The sequence below is a fragment of the Rhinolophus ferrumequinum genome, chromosome 14 (assembly GCF_004115265.2).
Source record: "Rhinolophus ferrumequinum isolate MPI-CBG mRhiFer1 chromosome 14, mRhiFer1_v1.p, whole genome shotgun sequence".
In the NCBI taxonomy this organism is placed as follows: Eukaryota; Metazoa; Chordata; class Mammalia; order Chiroptera; family Rhinolophidae; genus Rhinolophus; species Rhinolophus ferrumequinum.
Window position 1 is genome coordinate 70,567,166 of NC_046297.1, and position 14,888 is coordinate 70,582,053.

Below are 14,888 nucleotides of genomic sequence, written 5' to 3' on the forward strand. Positions count from 1 at the left end.
GATTTTGGGTTTTCTTTTGGTGGCTCAGGCTTTAGCTGTGCCCAGTAACCAGACATCCAGGCCCAATTCACTTTGTACTAAATGCTCATAACTCCTCTCTCACTGTTTTGATGAGGAAGCTCCAGCGGCTGAGGGAGGCGACCTCAGGGAAGCAGGCTTTGTGGACACAGCCCCTGCCCTGCCCACCTTTCCTTGCCAGGGATGCTTCCAGGGTCCCACACGAACCATGACTCTGGAAGAAACACACTTTAGACCCCCAGGCAGCAGGCCTGCACGTGACAGGCCCCAAGTCACACCCCTTTCAAAGCAAAGCCTCGATTCACTGGAGTGTTCCCAGATGTCGGCGTCCATTGCCCTGATAGAATGGACACATTCCAGGTCTGACCTCGCACCTCTGTGGACGCCCTTGGCCAGTAGTATCTTAATTAAGGCTTATTATTTTAAAAAGAAGGTTGGATAGCGAGATGGGGCCATAAAGGTCAGTGATGGGGATTTTCCTTTCCGATCATTTTTTGCTCGCTTAGCTACCTCTCCAACTCACAGCACACAGACGACGAGAGCCCCCAAACCGTTCTGTGCAGCTGCCAGCTGCCAGTGATTGTCCCTAGGAATCAGGACCCACAAGGATGACACAGAGAAAATGGCCTGCCTGGCCTGATCTGTGGGTTTGAGTTACTGTTCAGATGTTCTCCCACTCAAAGCTGTGTGCAGAGAACAAACGGCGAGCCCAGCGTAGCAGTCAGTCTCCGCCTTTCTTATGGAAGGGTTTTAATGAGCACCTGCAAAGAAGGCCTCCTGGGCAGCACTCGGCATCCATTTGCTTCCTCTTCTGGAAAGATTAGGGACCAGTGGGGATTCCTGGGCTGCAGATGAACTACTGTGATCATGCTGAAGCCTGGACACCCCCGTCATAATTGGTGACGCACAGCGGGAGCACGACAGACACTTCAGAAAGACCATTTAAATTTCGAGCACCAGGCAGCCTTCTGTGCTGAAAGGGCTGCTGCCTGGGTTTCAGGACAGAAGGGTGCAGATGGAAAGAGATCTGATGGAAAGAGAGCTCTGGAGTTACCCAGGTATCTCAAAACTCAGACAGGTTGGTTCACTACTACGTAAAAAACAAAATGGCTCAGAATGTGTAAGCAACAGCAGTGATCGAGCAGCCAGGAAAAGAGCAGAAGGAGAAAAAAGGGGAAGACCTGTTCTGGTCGAGTGACCTTAGATGTGTGTTCACCCTTTCTGGACATCATTATCCCCCCTGAAAATGAGGGAGCATAGTGAGGTGACTCAGCCTGAGCTTCCTCCTAGCTTTTGAGGATTCTAATGGTGATGGGGTGAGCAGATCTCCGGTGGCCACGCTCTAGAGGTGGCCCAGTCGCCATTTTACCACCAGAGAAAATCTTTGGAGACCCTTGCCTCTGTGCCCCCAAAAAAGCACCTCATCGAGGTGCCTAGAGAACTCCTTGGCCAGGAACCATGCTGGGGAACAGACCGACCATCAGAGAAAAAGACGGATGCCACAAGGAAAGCAAACGGGGGTTCACCTCCACCCCCTGACCACTTTGAGCATAAACAAGAATGTTGAACTTCAGAAGACTCGGTGATTGTCCTTCAGATGGCTGAACTGGTAGCAAAGGGCAAGAGAGCAGGGGGGAGACAGAACAAAGACAAATTCCAATTGGTTTCAGACTTAAGTCAGTGGTGATCGCACAAACAGACTTCTCCCTACAATCCTCAATCCCCAAAAGAAGAGTCAACTCTGTGGAAATAAAGAACATGGAATGTTATCTATATCTCCCTGGGCAGGGAGGGGCCCCCCGAGCACCGGTAGGACTCAAGCAGGAGGAGGCCACTTCATGACCATTTTGCATCTTAGTGGGGGACCAGTCCTGAATGACAGGTTGAGCTGGTGTTCCTCTGACTGGCTCCAAGGGCCTGGTGCATTTAGCCGTGGAGAAAGAGAAGCAAGCTCCCTCATCTGAGGGCTGAATTATGGTGCCATGGTGTGGTGGAGTCAGCTCCTTGGACCTTCTGGGGTCCAGGTAAGACTATTCTCTCATTTCTGTCAAGGACCAGATCTGTGACATTGAGCAAATCACTCATCCTCTTTGTGCCTCAGTTTCTTCTATAGATCAAAGCTTTTCACACACACACACACACACACACACACACACACACACACATTTGAGGGCAAATTTTACAAAGGTTTTTCAGGAGAAACCCTACCCTTATTTCAAGCAGCCTGTTCCAAAGCATGAAGCACTCTGCAGATATGCATTAGTATTTCTGCACCTATGATCCTCTATAGCCAAAAATCTCTTCCAAGAGAAAACAAAAAACTTAAACAGCAACTGTTTCTATTCTCTGCAAAGACTTTAGAGCCCTAATTTTAAAACAAACCAACGAAAACAACAACAAAACACCCTTAAAGACAAGGGAATCGACACAGACCTTGGAGACTGATAACTGTCCACTTTGGCCTAGAGAACCTGAGGTTCCCAGACTCCTTCCTTAGGCCCTGTCTTCTGCATGAAGGGGCCATTTTCAATAGGGATGTACCATGAACGTGCATGCTTTTTCAAAGGAGTCTTGAATGCTGTGTTTCAATCCAATGGCCCAAATGCTTGGGACTGGCAGCGTCTGGTGCCATCTCCTTTAAGAAATCTTCTAGGATTACTCTTCCTGGAGAGCCAACCCTCCATTCTGGAAGATCCCACTGGGCCTGCCCTTGCTCCCTCTGAGCAGTACAGCCAAAGCCTGTTTCCATCCAGGAGCCATGAACTTCCCATTTATGAAAAAGGAGCACGAGGATGACAATTTTTAGAAATGGCAGGGACAGTGACAAGGGAAATGTAAGTCCCCTCTGTGAATTTGGAGATCAGACTTTCCTCTATTCCTGTCATTAAAGGGGCCTCCAATGCGCCATGTGTAGACTAACTGTCCCCCAGGAGATTAGCAGGCCTTCCCTTTTGGGTCATAACCTTGTTGAGAGAGGGAAGGAATTTCTCCACTACTCAGAAAAATTGTCCCCTGAGATTGACAAGTTCCCAGCAGGCCAAGACACAGCTCCCTGCCTCTAAACTCTTCCTGAGACCAACATGAACTTTCCCTTATTTACAAGTCAAATGTGATTAGAGACCATCTTTCTTGAAATACGTATAGGTATACATTTTAAATGAGGAATGCCCTGTCTTTTTTTTTAATTAGGAAAAGAAACCACATCCACCTACTAATACCCATTTTCATCCACGCATCCCAAACTGTAATTCTTATTCATGCAGGTAGATGCTGCATAAATCACCATAATTTTCATCATATAAATAAGAGGGAAATAATAAAATAGGTATTTTGCTGTTCCAACAATTTTCCAGTTTACCCTGATACTTCCAGTTGCATGGTAAATTGTTGGAACTGGAGATGATAAAATTAAAAATGTCTTTAATAAATTAATATTATCATTGGCTTTTGATTATTCCATTGCTAGTTTTGTAAAAAAATTTTTTGTGTGTGTGTTAACGCATACCAGTTTAACAAAGTGCATGCTTTTAAAAAATTTTTGAACTGGCAAGCTAAAATGATCCATGTCTTCTTGCCCACCCACCCCCTAAAAAGAAGTTAATATAATTTAGAACCTAGCATTTTAAAAATATGGTCATGACACATCTGGGATAAAGTCTGCTTATGGAACATGCTTGATTTGGTAAGATGATAAATCAAAAACCTCGTGGGTTTTGTTTTCCGGTTTTGTTTGGAAGCAGCTGAAAGCAAGCTATTAACAAAATTGTGTGATGGAAAAGAGAAATGAATACCTGATACTTTCCATTTTGTCCCATGATGCACATATACACAGAAGCACACTTGTGTGTGCACTCATACCACACACACGTACACACACACACACACACACACACACAGCCACCCACTCCTTGGGGAGGAAAAGAGAAAGGAGTTAGGTCAGAGACACCACTGTGGGTGGGCGCTTGAAGGCTCTCAGCCTGGTGTGCAACTTTGGGTTGGGTATCCTCTCAGCTCTGTCTCATGGTCTTGGTGTCACACCTGTCATGGGAAAGCCACCCCTAAGTTGGGGCAGGCTGGGGAGAAATGTAAGGCATACGTTGCTGAGAAGGAAGGAAGAAATCCATGCTTCATGCGTAGATGCGAGTTTCAGAGGAGGTCGGGCCTTTCTTTTCCCTTTGGCCGGCTCTGTCTCGCTGGAAAGGTGGGGAAGAAATGAAACCAAGAAAGGAGGAAAGAAAGTAATAATCATAATAGTAATAATAATAAAGGATAATTAATAAATAAGGAAGAAAAAACTAGTTGGGCCAATGGAACTTAATATGACAAATGACTTTTCTGTTTGTTTTTGCCTCCCCATACCCTAAATGGACTTCCGCCGTCTCATCAGCCTGTGGTTGTCAGTAAAGCTGTGTAACCCAGGAGAAATGGAGCTGATGGGGGATGGAAAGAGGCTGTTTTTTAATGTGCTTGGTGAGATCTCTTCGATCTTGTAAGAGATGGAGTGGAAGTACTGGGGGGCGAGCTTAGCGCTGAAGGAGTTCTGGTGTGCCGCCGAGCGGCCACCGTATTCCTGGGGACGGTAGCACGTGCAGGAGCACACGGACTGCAGGTCCGCCACGTCCGCCTTGTAGCGGGACCGGCCCTGCCGCGCCTCCTCGGGGATGTGGATGACCATGCTGTTTCGGTTTCCGGCAAGGGAAGCCCTCTCCTCGGCGTCCCGCCGCTCGTCCTCACTGTTCATGGTCAAGAACCTGAGGACCACCAGGTTGAGGAAGGCCCCGATGACTGTCAGCCCCACCAGGATATACATAAAGCTAAAGGCCACGTAGAGCGGCTTCTTTTGCAGGGCGCCCTTGGTCTGCAGGGCCACGTAGTCCCCGAACCCAATAGTCGTCAACGTGATGAAGCAGTAGTAGTAGGCGTGGAAGAAGCTCCACTCCTCGCACTGGGAGAAGGCGGCTGCGCCGATGCACAGGGTCCCCATGCAGGAGAAAAAGCCCACGGTCACCATGTTCTCCATGGACACCTCCGTGTTGTGCATGCCGCAGCACTTCTTGATGCGCTTCAGGAGGTAGCGCACAAAGGTGTTCATCCGCTCGCCGAGGCTCTGGAACATGACCAGCGTCAGCGGGATGCCCAGCACGGCGTAGAACATGCAGAAGGCCTTGCCTGCATCCGTGCCGGGGGCGGCGTGCCCATAACCTGAGGGGGGTGAGAAAACGGAGAATGAGTGAGGAGAGGTCCTGGGAGGTTTGGGTGGGGGGGTCGGCTTGGGGGCATTTCAGTGGGGACGGGGTTGAGTGTTTCAGTTGGGGGGGGCTTGCGGGTATTTCAGTTGGGGTGGGGCGTGGGGAGTTTATGTTAGGAGGGGTTTGGGGGCATGACCGTCACCTGCAGGGAAGGAACCAGAAGAACAAGGGAGAAGCAGTGAAGAAACGTCATATGGGGACTGGGGCATTTCACCTGGGATGGAGTTTGGACCGTGCCCAAATCCTGAAGGGAGGGATAAAAGAGAACAGGGAAGAAACAGTGAAGAAAGGTCCTTTGAAGTGTGGGTTTGTGGGGGTGGGGGTGATTTGGAGCATTTCAGTTGGGAGAGGAGTTTTGGGGGCATTCCATTTTTCTTAGAACAAAACAAAGTTGTTGTTTTTTAAAAAATAGCATATTTGCTACTAAGAAAACTGCAAGCCCAGAGAATAAAATTAAATATGGACCAACATATTTAAATATTAAATATGGACCCACCATGGACCAACATTAAGAATGCTAAGTGTTGTGTGCTAGGCTCTGTGCTGATGCCTTGTTGTCCATTGCCTCCTTCCAACTTCATAATGACCCTATAAAATAGGCATGAAGAGTCCAACACCACTGACAAGAAAATTGAGTTACTCAATAACAGGGTAACTTGATTTCTTCAGAGTTGGGATTTGAAAGGACTGTTTTCAGCCACCAAGTATGAGGCTTAAAAGTAGAGGGTATGAATCAAGAGAGGTCACAGCAGAGGGGAACATAAACACCATGAGGAAAAGAATTTCTATCTGCTTTGTTCACTGCAGTGTCCCCCACATCTAGAGTAATGAATACCTAGCACGTGAAATATTTCTTTCATAAAAGAATAAATAAATGTGTGCCACTGTGGAATGTAGACTTGTCAGCAAAGAGACAACAAATAACCCTTAAAGACCTCATGTGTGTAAATGCTGTTGAAACTCTTCACTCAACTTCACAATACCTCACTTCATTGATCCCCTACATCACGTGTACAAAGGCGATTCGGTATTTTCTCACCTTCACAATCAGGACAGTGGGACTAGAAAGGGAAAGCTACCTGCCAGGGTCAGTTATCTAGCTGATCGGTGATAATGTCCGAATAATATGCACACAATGTGGCAGAAGGAACATAAGACTCCGTAGGTTCTAGTTCAAGTTCTAGAGCTAATATGGCCTAGAGAAAAAAAAAAAAAACCTGGATCATGAGCATGATTTGGAATGAGAATTCCGAGGATGAATGTGGCCTGCCAATATATCAAATCCTGTCCCATCAAGAAAGGCTTCCTACAGTCTCATGGGCCCATGGTCACTAAACCAGCTGCATTATCTTGGGCCCCAGAAGACCTCTTCCAACTGAGGTTTCTCTGTTACATGGCATATATACTGGGATGGGATAATATTAATTCCCAGGTGGGGGTTGTTGTTCAGATCTGCTGAGATCAGAGAGCACCTAGCCCAGGTGATACACAGTAGGAATCTAGCAGACCCCAAGACCTCCATCCCTCCCACTGTCTCCCACAGGAAGCCTACTCTGACTGCTCCAGCCTACACCTATCTGCCAGGACTTCACACTTATGTTCACGCTGCCTGTCTCTCCCTTGGCATGTGCCACTTTCTACCTGACCCAGTGGCCACATTCTCCCTAGAGAGTTGCCATCACATGTTTGCCTCCAGAAGGCCTTCTCTTCATTCTCTCTCACCCTCAATCCCACTGACCCAGCACTGAGCTCTGACCCCCCAGAAACCCCATCGCCCTTACAAAAGAGGAGACATGACATGGCAGAGTTGGAATCAGGCCAGGAAGTATACAATGGGGAAATAGAAAAGCTGAAGGGGAGAGCAAAGATGTCAATAGAAATTATCCATTCTGAAGAACTAAGGGATAAAGATAAAAAGTAAATAAAGCCTCAGAGAGCAGTAAAACAATATCAGAAGCCATCATTGAAAAGAAAAGAGAGAATAAGACAAAAAAAGTGAAGAAATCATTGCCCAAAGTAACCAAATTTGGTAAAAGACACAAGTTTAGGGATTCAAGAAGCCAAGTGAACCCCAAGCATAATAAATACAAAGAACCACACATCAGAGTCAAACTGCTGAAAACCAAAGAGAGAGAATGTTGAAAGCAGCCAGAGAGAAACAATATGTCATGTATAGGGAAACAACTCTTTGAGTACAGCTTACTTTTTAACATAAACAATTGAGTTCACGAAAGAGTGGAACATCTTTAAAGAGCTCTTTTAGAAGGCTGTTAACCCAGAAATGTCTATCCAGAGAAAATATCCTTTAAGAATGAAGACAAAATACATTTTCAGATTGAAGAAAACCTGTTACCAGCAGATCTGCTCAGTACGATTACTAAAAGAAGTTCTTCTGCCTAGAGGGAATGGATATCAGATGGAGACTTACGTCTTCAGGAACGAATGAAACATACCTTGATAAACAAATGAGTTTATATTTATACAAAATGCAGGGGTGAAAATCCCACTCTATCCCCATATAGCTCACCTGTGTAGCCGATACAAAAGCCAAGTGGATGCCGGAGAACAGTCGATTGTTAGTAACTTAATAAGGTGGAACATTAGCTAGCAGTTCCCCATGATATGTTTACTGGAGGAAACCAATACAGCATTTTCTGCGTCAAAAGCTGTACACCAGGGGCACCCCCGACCCCATTCCTGTCAGTGAAGGTGATGAGAAGCAGTTGCCTTTGCATGGCTGGGACAGCCGTACACCTGTATACCCTGTCACAGGGTTCCATCAATTCTGCTGTCTGTTGTAGAACAGAATGAAAGAACTTGACCACGTTGATGCCTCACAGTGTATTTCACAGGTCCATTGCTGTGAGGACGTTCCTTAGCAAGACACATTTGGGAGGCAGTGTGGGAGATGAACGCCACCAAAGTTCAGGGCCTTTGAGTTAATCTCCTAGGGACCCAGTGGCCTGGGGCACAGGACTCTTGCCACGACAGTGAGAGACAAATCGCAGACCTAGCCCTGCCTTCCAGGAAAAGCAGGCCATGCAGGATACCTTCAGTTTTCTCATCTGATGCGCCCATCTCCACCCTGCCCTCTACGCAGGAGGCTAGCGTATACGAGCCACATCAAGGGACCCCAGGGCCTCTGCTTTCCAGTTGCGTTCTTCCGACGGGCAGCTCCGGGAGGCGGTCAGAGGAAGGGAGGAAGACGGGGGCCTCGGTAATGAGCTGCCTCTGCCAGCGGGTTCCCAACATAGAGCTGTTCCCTACAGGTCCCAGTACCTATTTCCCTGGCACACTGCCAGTTCTGCGTTGTTGCTCTTCCCAAGTACCCCCGCCCCTTGGGGCTTTCCCTCCACCTTAGCTACACTTTCCAGAACACTTTACAAAGACCCTGTTCATTAACTGCACAAGTTGAGAGTGCTGCTTCCCGAAAAGCCCCTAATGGACAAACCACCTGAATTCTCCACGGGGTCTCTCTACCATGTCTACTTCTGGCACAACCTTGGGTGCCACGTGCAAACAGGTCTACACATATCAAATCTACACACGGCATAGTCATAAAATATCGACGTGGAATACACGTGTACGGGAAACGCACACACAGTATCTCTGGATGCTTCATACACAATACACATGGGGAACATCTGGAACTCCGTGAATAAGACGTGGTGTCGGGGGAGTAACTGCACTCCCGCCTGGGACACAGAGGCCCACGACACGACCGCAGCTTCCTCCCGCTGCCTCTGGCCAGCACGGCAGTTCTGAGCAGGGCAGAGCCCACTCCTGACTCACCTCTGCGGATCCCAGAGCCTGGCACAGAGGAAGCACTTGGCCGTTAAAGGGCTGCATCGCTGTGCAAATGACTTCTGTCTCCTGGGGCCTGCCTGGAAGCCCCCACCCCCGAGCCCACCACAGCCACCTGCCCTGGCTGGGGGCAGCTTTGCCCAAGACACTGCAGCATCCAGCCCTGTTTTCACGGCCCCTTTAATATACTTGGTGGGTGTCTTTGATCTGTCCTGGGAGAGGCTGTGCAGAGAAGGGGCCTGCATTTCTTGGCTGCAGCTGGCTAACAAAATAAAACAAAATGAATAGGCTCCATCCTCCCGGAGAGGAGAGAGGCAGAGAAAGAGTAATAAAACATATCATTTCTATTGGGTCTGGGGCTCCCTGAAGAGCCCGTTGTGGCTTCCAAGATGCCTTGTGTTCCTCGCTGGCTCCTGTGAGATTTCCCAGAAGTGTGACAGTGCCAGAAGTTCCCCAGACCCAGCTCAGTGCTTCATTAAAGATGCTATGAGGGTCCGGCGGGCTCTCCCCGCTGCGCAAAGTGAGGCCGCTGGGCCGTGAGCAGCCCAGATCCTGACACTCTGCTGCTCAAGTCCGTGCATGACTCCTTCCTGTTCCCTGGGAATCTAGACCCATCCACAGCTGGCTGGCAATGACCTTTCCAGACTTACACAGCATTTCTCAGTTTGCAAGGCTCCCCTGCTGTGGAGTGCCCCTCTGTGAAAGCCACCCTAATCCCTCTGCCAGAAGCGATCGACCTGGCTTTGAACTCCCACTCTGGGATGCTGGGTGGAGTGGACAAGACTGCCCCTGGCATCAGGCCAGCCCCTGCTGGAGCCTCGACTCTGCCCCTTAGGAACCACGGGTGGTCACCTCCCTCCCCAGGCCTCCCCATTTTCTTCTGTCACGCTCACTGCAATGCCAGTCTCCCGGGGAGGCTTGGTTGCTCCCTGAGCAGAAGTGACTGCCAAGGCCAGGTGCCAGGTGGCGTGGCCATAACTGTGTCCTCCAGCCCATAGCTGCCCGGGGCCGTGGACAGAATGCCAGCCCGGGGCAGGACATGGCCACACAGGCGTTTAGGCATTGGGAAATCTGCTGCTGGAAGAGAATGAAATATTTATAAAGGACATGCAAGGTTTTTGAGCTGGTAGGAATTCAATAGACACAAATTCCATTAAAGAATGACTCAGGGTGGCTCTGGGAAGGGAGGTGCTGGAAAAGAGAGCTGCCCTCCGCCTCCGTGCTTCCTGGCTGGCTCCCCACTTCAGCTGCCACATGCGCCCTGCTCATCCTCACCCCTCCCCCGCGGTGGCCCAGCTCATGGCCCTGGAGGAGCTCCATGTGATTACAAGACCCAGGTGTCTGCAAACACCAGAAAGGCAGGCGATCCAGGACCCCCGTGGGGGACGGGGTAAGAGGCATGGGCAGCAGGGGTCCTGAAGAGGTTACACAGGACTTGACGGTTTACAGAGCTTTTCCACATTCATTCCTTCACCTTTAAGGGGTACCCGGGGCTGCAGCTGTCCTGGTCAAGTCACTATATCACGATGTAACAGGCCCCTGCTTTCACTGGGCATCACCGTATGGCTCCTGTGTAGGTCTCCGTTCACCCCCTAAGAGCGGTGATGCTTGTTGGGTCACCAGCCAAGCCCTGAACCAGTGAGCCTTCTGAGCTTTCCTGCCAGACTTGAAGGGAGTCAGAATGTGATGTCTGGAGCCACTGATGCCATGCTAGCACCACGAGGCTGAGCCCGCCCACAGAAGAGACTGTCCTAAGGCAGGGGGACGTCATTTTAACCCTGCGTCTGAGCCCAGCCTAGAGTAAGTCCTACTCACAGACATTGCAGGCTGTCTCCCAGTACATCTTTTGACATCGGCCAGTGTGTTGATGGCAGTGGCTTCACACTGAACATGCCCTATGCCTCAGCCTGACTACAAATAACAGGTTCCTATTGATAACAAAGCACTTTGCAATTCAAATGCCCCTGCACCTCAGTCTCTCACACAAGCCACCCCACATCTGTCCCAGGGGAGATGGGCAGGCGAGGCAAACCAGGTCTGCTCGCAGACGGTGGCCAGCTAGAGAGGCACGTCCTCTGGAGAGCAGCTGCTCTCCAGCCCAGCAACCGGGGCGGCAGGCCAGGGAGACCCAAGTTCCTGATTTTAAAAGAGAAGCTGGAAATATGGATGTTTTTAAATGGGGGATCTAATTGGTGTCTAATTAAACCTTTTAAAATGTGGCGTGGGCCAAACAAAAAAGTAAGACAAACCAGACCATCTCTTTGTCTAAAGCAGAGGTCAGGATGATCCAGAAAATCAGAAAAAGGAGAAGAGAGGACAGAAGAGATGGGAGGAAAGGGAAAAAGGGTGGCGAGGGGACATGGGGGGAGGTCAGTGAGCAGCGCCCCCACCAAGCCCCTTCCCACATCTTCTCATTCACCTGCCTTCCCTCCCTGTGAGCCCACAGACGGTTCTAATAAAGGCAGCAAGAGCTGGCATCATCCAGAGCACACCTCCCCCAGGTGGGCTGAGGTTGGCCCTGCCCCACAGAGCACTGAGGAGAGCCACATGCAGGCAGACAGTCACCCTGGGTGACTGAGGGCCCCTCCCACAGTACCCGTGGGGAACTCCACCCCACAGAGTGCGTGAGCCCATTTCATAGGTGTGAAGGCTGAGGGCCCTGGGATTCCAAGTTCTGGGCCCTTCTCAGAGCCACCAAAGGCCCTGGGGACCTGCTTGTTCACAGGTTGTCACTGTGTTCTCTGGAGAGAATCTGGCAGATTTGGAGTTTTATTTAACAAAAGAGTAATTCCCTCACAGGCTTTTGTATTATTAATAAATCTCCAAAACATTCCCCTTTGGTTTCTCTGCATTTTGTGTCTTAAGGATGCGAGGGGACTAAAAATGTATTTTTAAAAAATCTGCAAAAGCTTGCAAGGCACACGCTTCTGACAACAGGTCATGACAGTCCATTCTCCTCGTCTGTCCCCTTGGAGGACCCCCTCAGGAGAGCCCAGAGAGCCCCTTCCTGGAGGGCTGGGGAGGCCAGGACAAGGGGCCCCGGAGAGAGCAGAGACCACCCGGCTGCAGGGCGCATCCACACTCAGACCAGCCTGGCAACTGCTCCCGCTGCTGCGTGGACATTCATCTGAGTGGATCACCACTCCAGGGACCCTCCAGAGAGCCCAGCACCTCCCAGATGGGGAACTCCGACAAACCACGGTCCAGACGCCAGCTGGGCCTCCTCTCTGCTCTGGGGCTGCACCTCCTGGGCCCACTCCCTTTCTGTAATGAGGATCCAGTGGGGGTCACATCAAGTGTTATTGTCCCCATTGTAGGGATGAGGAAACTGAGTCTGGGCAGCCAGGCTTCCCCTGCAGCCCCCACAATGACCCTGTGGGCATCAGGAAACTGCTCGCGATGCCCCACTGCAGACAGTGTCACCACCCCGGAAGTCAGCAGGAAAGAGGCAGGGCTTTCGTTTGCTTGGCAATGTTCTCTACTCCTAGCTCAGACCCAAGCAACAAAGAAAAGATCCTTTAAAAGTTATTTTTAGCAATTCTACTCCTAGGTATGTAGAAGAATTCAAAATAGGTATTCAAATGCTTGTACACCCATGCTCCTAGCAGCACTAAGCACAATAGCCCAAAGGGGGAGACTGAGGGCCCATCGATGGACGGATGCATGGCAGACAAAAGGCGGCTTATACGCACAAACAGAACGTTACTCAGCCTTTAAAACAGACGGAATTCTGACATGTGCTACCCTGTGGCTGAGCCTTGAAACATTATTTGAAGTGAAAGCAGCCAGACACAAACGACCACACGTTCATTGTATGACTGCACTTATAGGAAATGTCCAGAACAGGCCAATCTCCAGACAGAAAGCAGGTGAGTGGTTGTCCGGGGTGGGGGAGGGGAGAATAGGAAGTGTTTGCTTGATGGGTCTGGGGTGTCCTTCTGGGGTGACGAAAATGTCTGGGAACCAGACAGAGGTAGTGTGAATGTGCTAAAGGGAGACCAGAATTGTGCACTGAATTACCCACTTTAAAATGTTAATTTTATGTGATGTGAATTTTACTTCAATGAAAAACAGGATGTGGGGGGAAGCTGTTGTTAAAAGCTAAAGTCTTCCCATGGGGAAATGGAGCCTGGAAGGATGAGGGAGGTGCGGGTGGGATGGGGGTCTTGGAAAGAAGGGGCCAGCTGGCCTGGGCTTGCGCCACACTGAGGTCCCCTGGGGGAGGGGCTGCTTGGCAGAAGCCTGGGGGCTTCTCGGACTGCCCATCCCTGGGGGCCTTTTTCCAGGAGGATGCACTATTGGCACCAACTCTCCATCTGGGGCCCACTCCCCTGGTAGGCACGCACAGCTCCTCGTCTCCCTAACTGACCTCCCAGGTGACAGACATCGGCCACAGACCAGCTCTGCCAATGTGACGCCTGCTGCGGTGCTGATGTGAGAGCACAGCTGGGTGTGCGAGTGTGGGGGAAAGAGCCTGGATCAGGGACTGGGGCTCACACCTCCCACCTGAGCCCTTCTGAGCAGCCGGTAAAGGGTGCTGGCCCAGCCAGTTTCCTCCATCCATAAGATAGCAATGCAACCCCCACTCGCAGGGCTGTTGAGGCTCTAAGGAGGCACCCACCAGGGTCCCGCCCGGCCGTGACCTGAATGAGCCAGCCTTCTGGAGCAGGACGTGGTCAAGGCACAGCCCCTCCCTGGCTCTGCCAGCCCTTAACCACTCAAATATCTGAGGTTTGCAACCACAGAAGCATGGAACCATGCCGTTGGAAGAGACTTGAGGTCTTCCATCTACCAAATGAGTTTGCTCTTGAAAAGTTCATATAAAACGTGGCCAATAAAGAGTTTAACTGGCTACAACGACGGTTCAAGCCTCCAGTCCTCGTCATTTCAGGCCCGCTAGCTAAGGAGCCGCAGCCTCTCGAGTCAGCGACCGAAGATGCAAGGGCGCCCTCTGGCGGGCACTCGCGCGGCTGCCGCTACACCGATCCTGCCGCATCGCGGACGCCCACGTTTCCCCCGGGACCGCTTCCAGAACGAGGAATCCTAGGGAAAAGCCATTCATCTTTTTCATCGATAATGTGTTATGTGGTGAGTTTCCCCCCAGAAGTTATTACCATCAATCAATGGCAGCACTGCCTATAATAACAATAATATGATGATGACCACAACCGTTTACTGAGGGCATACAACGTGCGAGGAACTGAGCTAAAACGTGTCACGGGTCTTAGCTCATTTATTCTTGTGGGAGAGGGACTGCCCTTTGCGAGGTGAGCGGAGTTCTCTCCGTAGCATGGATGAGAAACGTGGCGCAAACTGTTATCTTTCTCAGCCCCAAAGTCAGGGCGACCTGGCCTCCCGGCCCGCCCCCACCCTGCAGACGGCTGCTGGTTTGGGAGGGAACTTGACAGAAGTCTGTGTTTGACTTCTGCTCTCCTCCATGCCCTCCCAATCAAATTCCTGTCTCGCTCTTCATTCTACTCTCCTTCCTCCTCCCCCCGCCCCCCAGAAAAAGAAATATGGAGAAACACATCTAAATTTAATAATAAAACTCATAGGAAAAATTATAAAACTTGGCTGACTTGTGAAAAGTCTACAGTAGAAGAAAATTTAAAGTCAAACTTAATATCCATGAATAACCACTCTAATGATTGATACTTTTTGTAAAAGAAGTGAAAATAAGTAAAAAATATTACAACTTGTGCTTTATTTCTGTTTGCTGTGGAGAATCTCTTTTCTGGCTGGAGTATTAATACCAGAGAGGGAGCAGGCGGAATTCACGCAGGAGAGATCCGACCGGGCAGGAGAGCGAGCCTTGAA

General features: G+C 50.0%; 1 protein-coding gene across 1 annotated transcript in view; it reads right to left on the minus strand.

Annotated features, from left to right (window-relative positions):
- Positions 1 to 4,378: 4,378 nt before the first annotated feature.
- KCNK9 (potassium two pore domain channel subfamily K member 9) overlaps positions 4,379 to 14,888 on the minus strand; it is a 33,260-nt gene continuing 22,750 nt past the window's right edge. The window contains exon 2 of the mRNA XM_033125998.1: positions 4,379 to 5,220. Coding sequence (XP_032981889.1) covers positions 4,379 to 5,220 — 842 coding nt within the window. The remainder of the gene's footprint in view (positions 5,221 to 14,888) is intronic.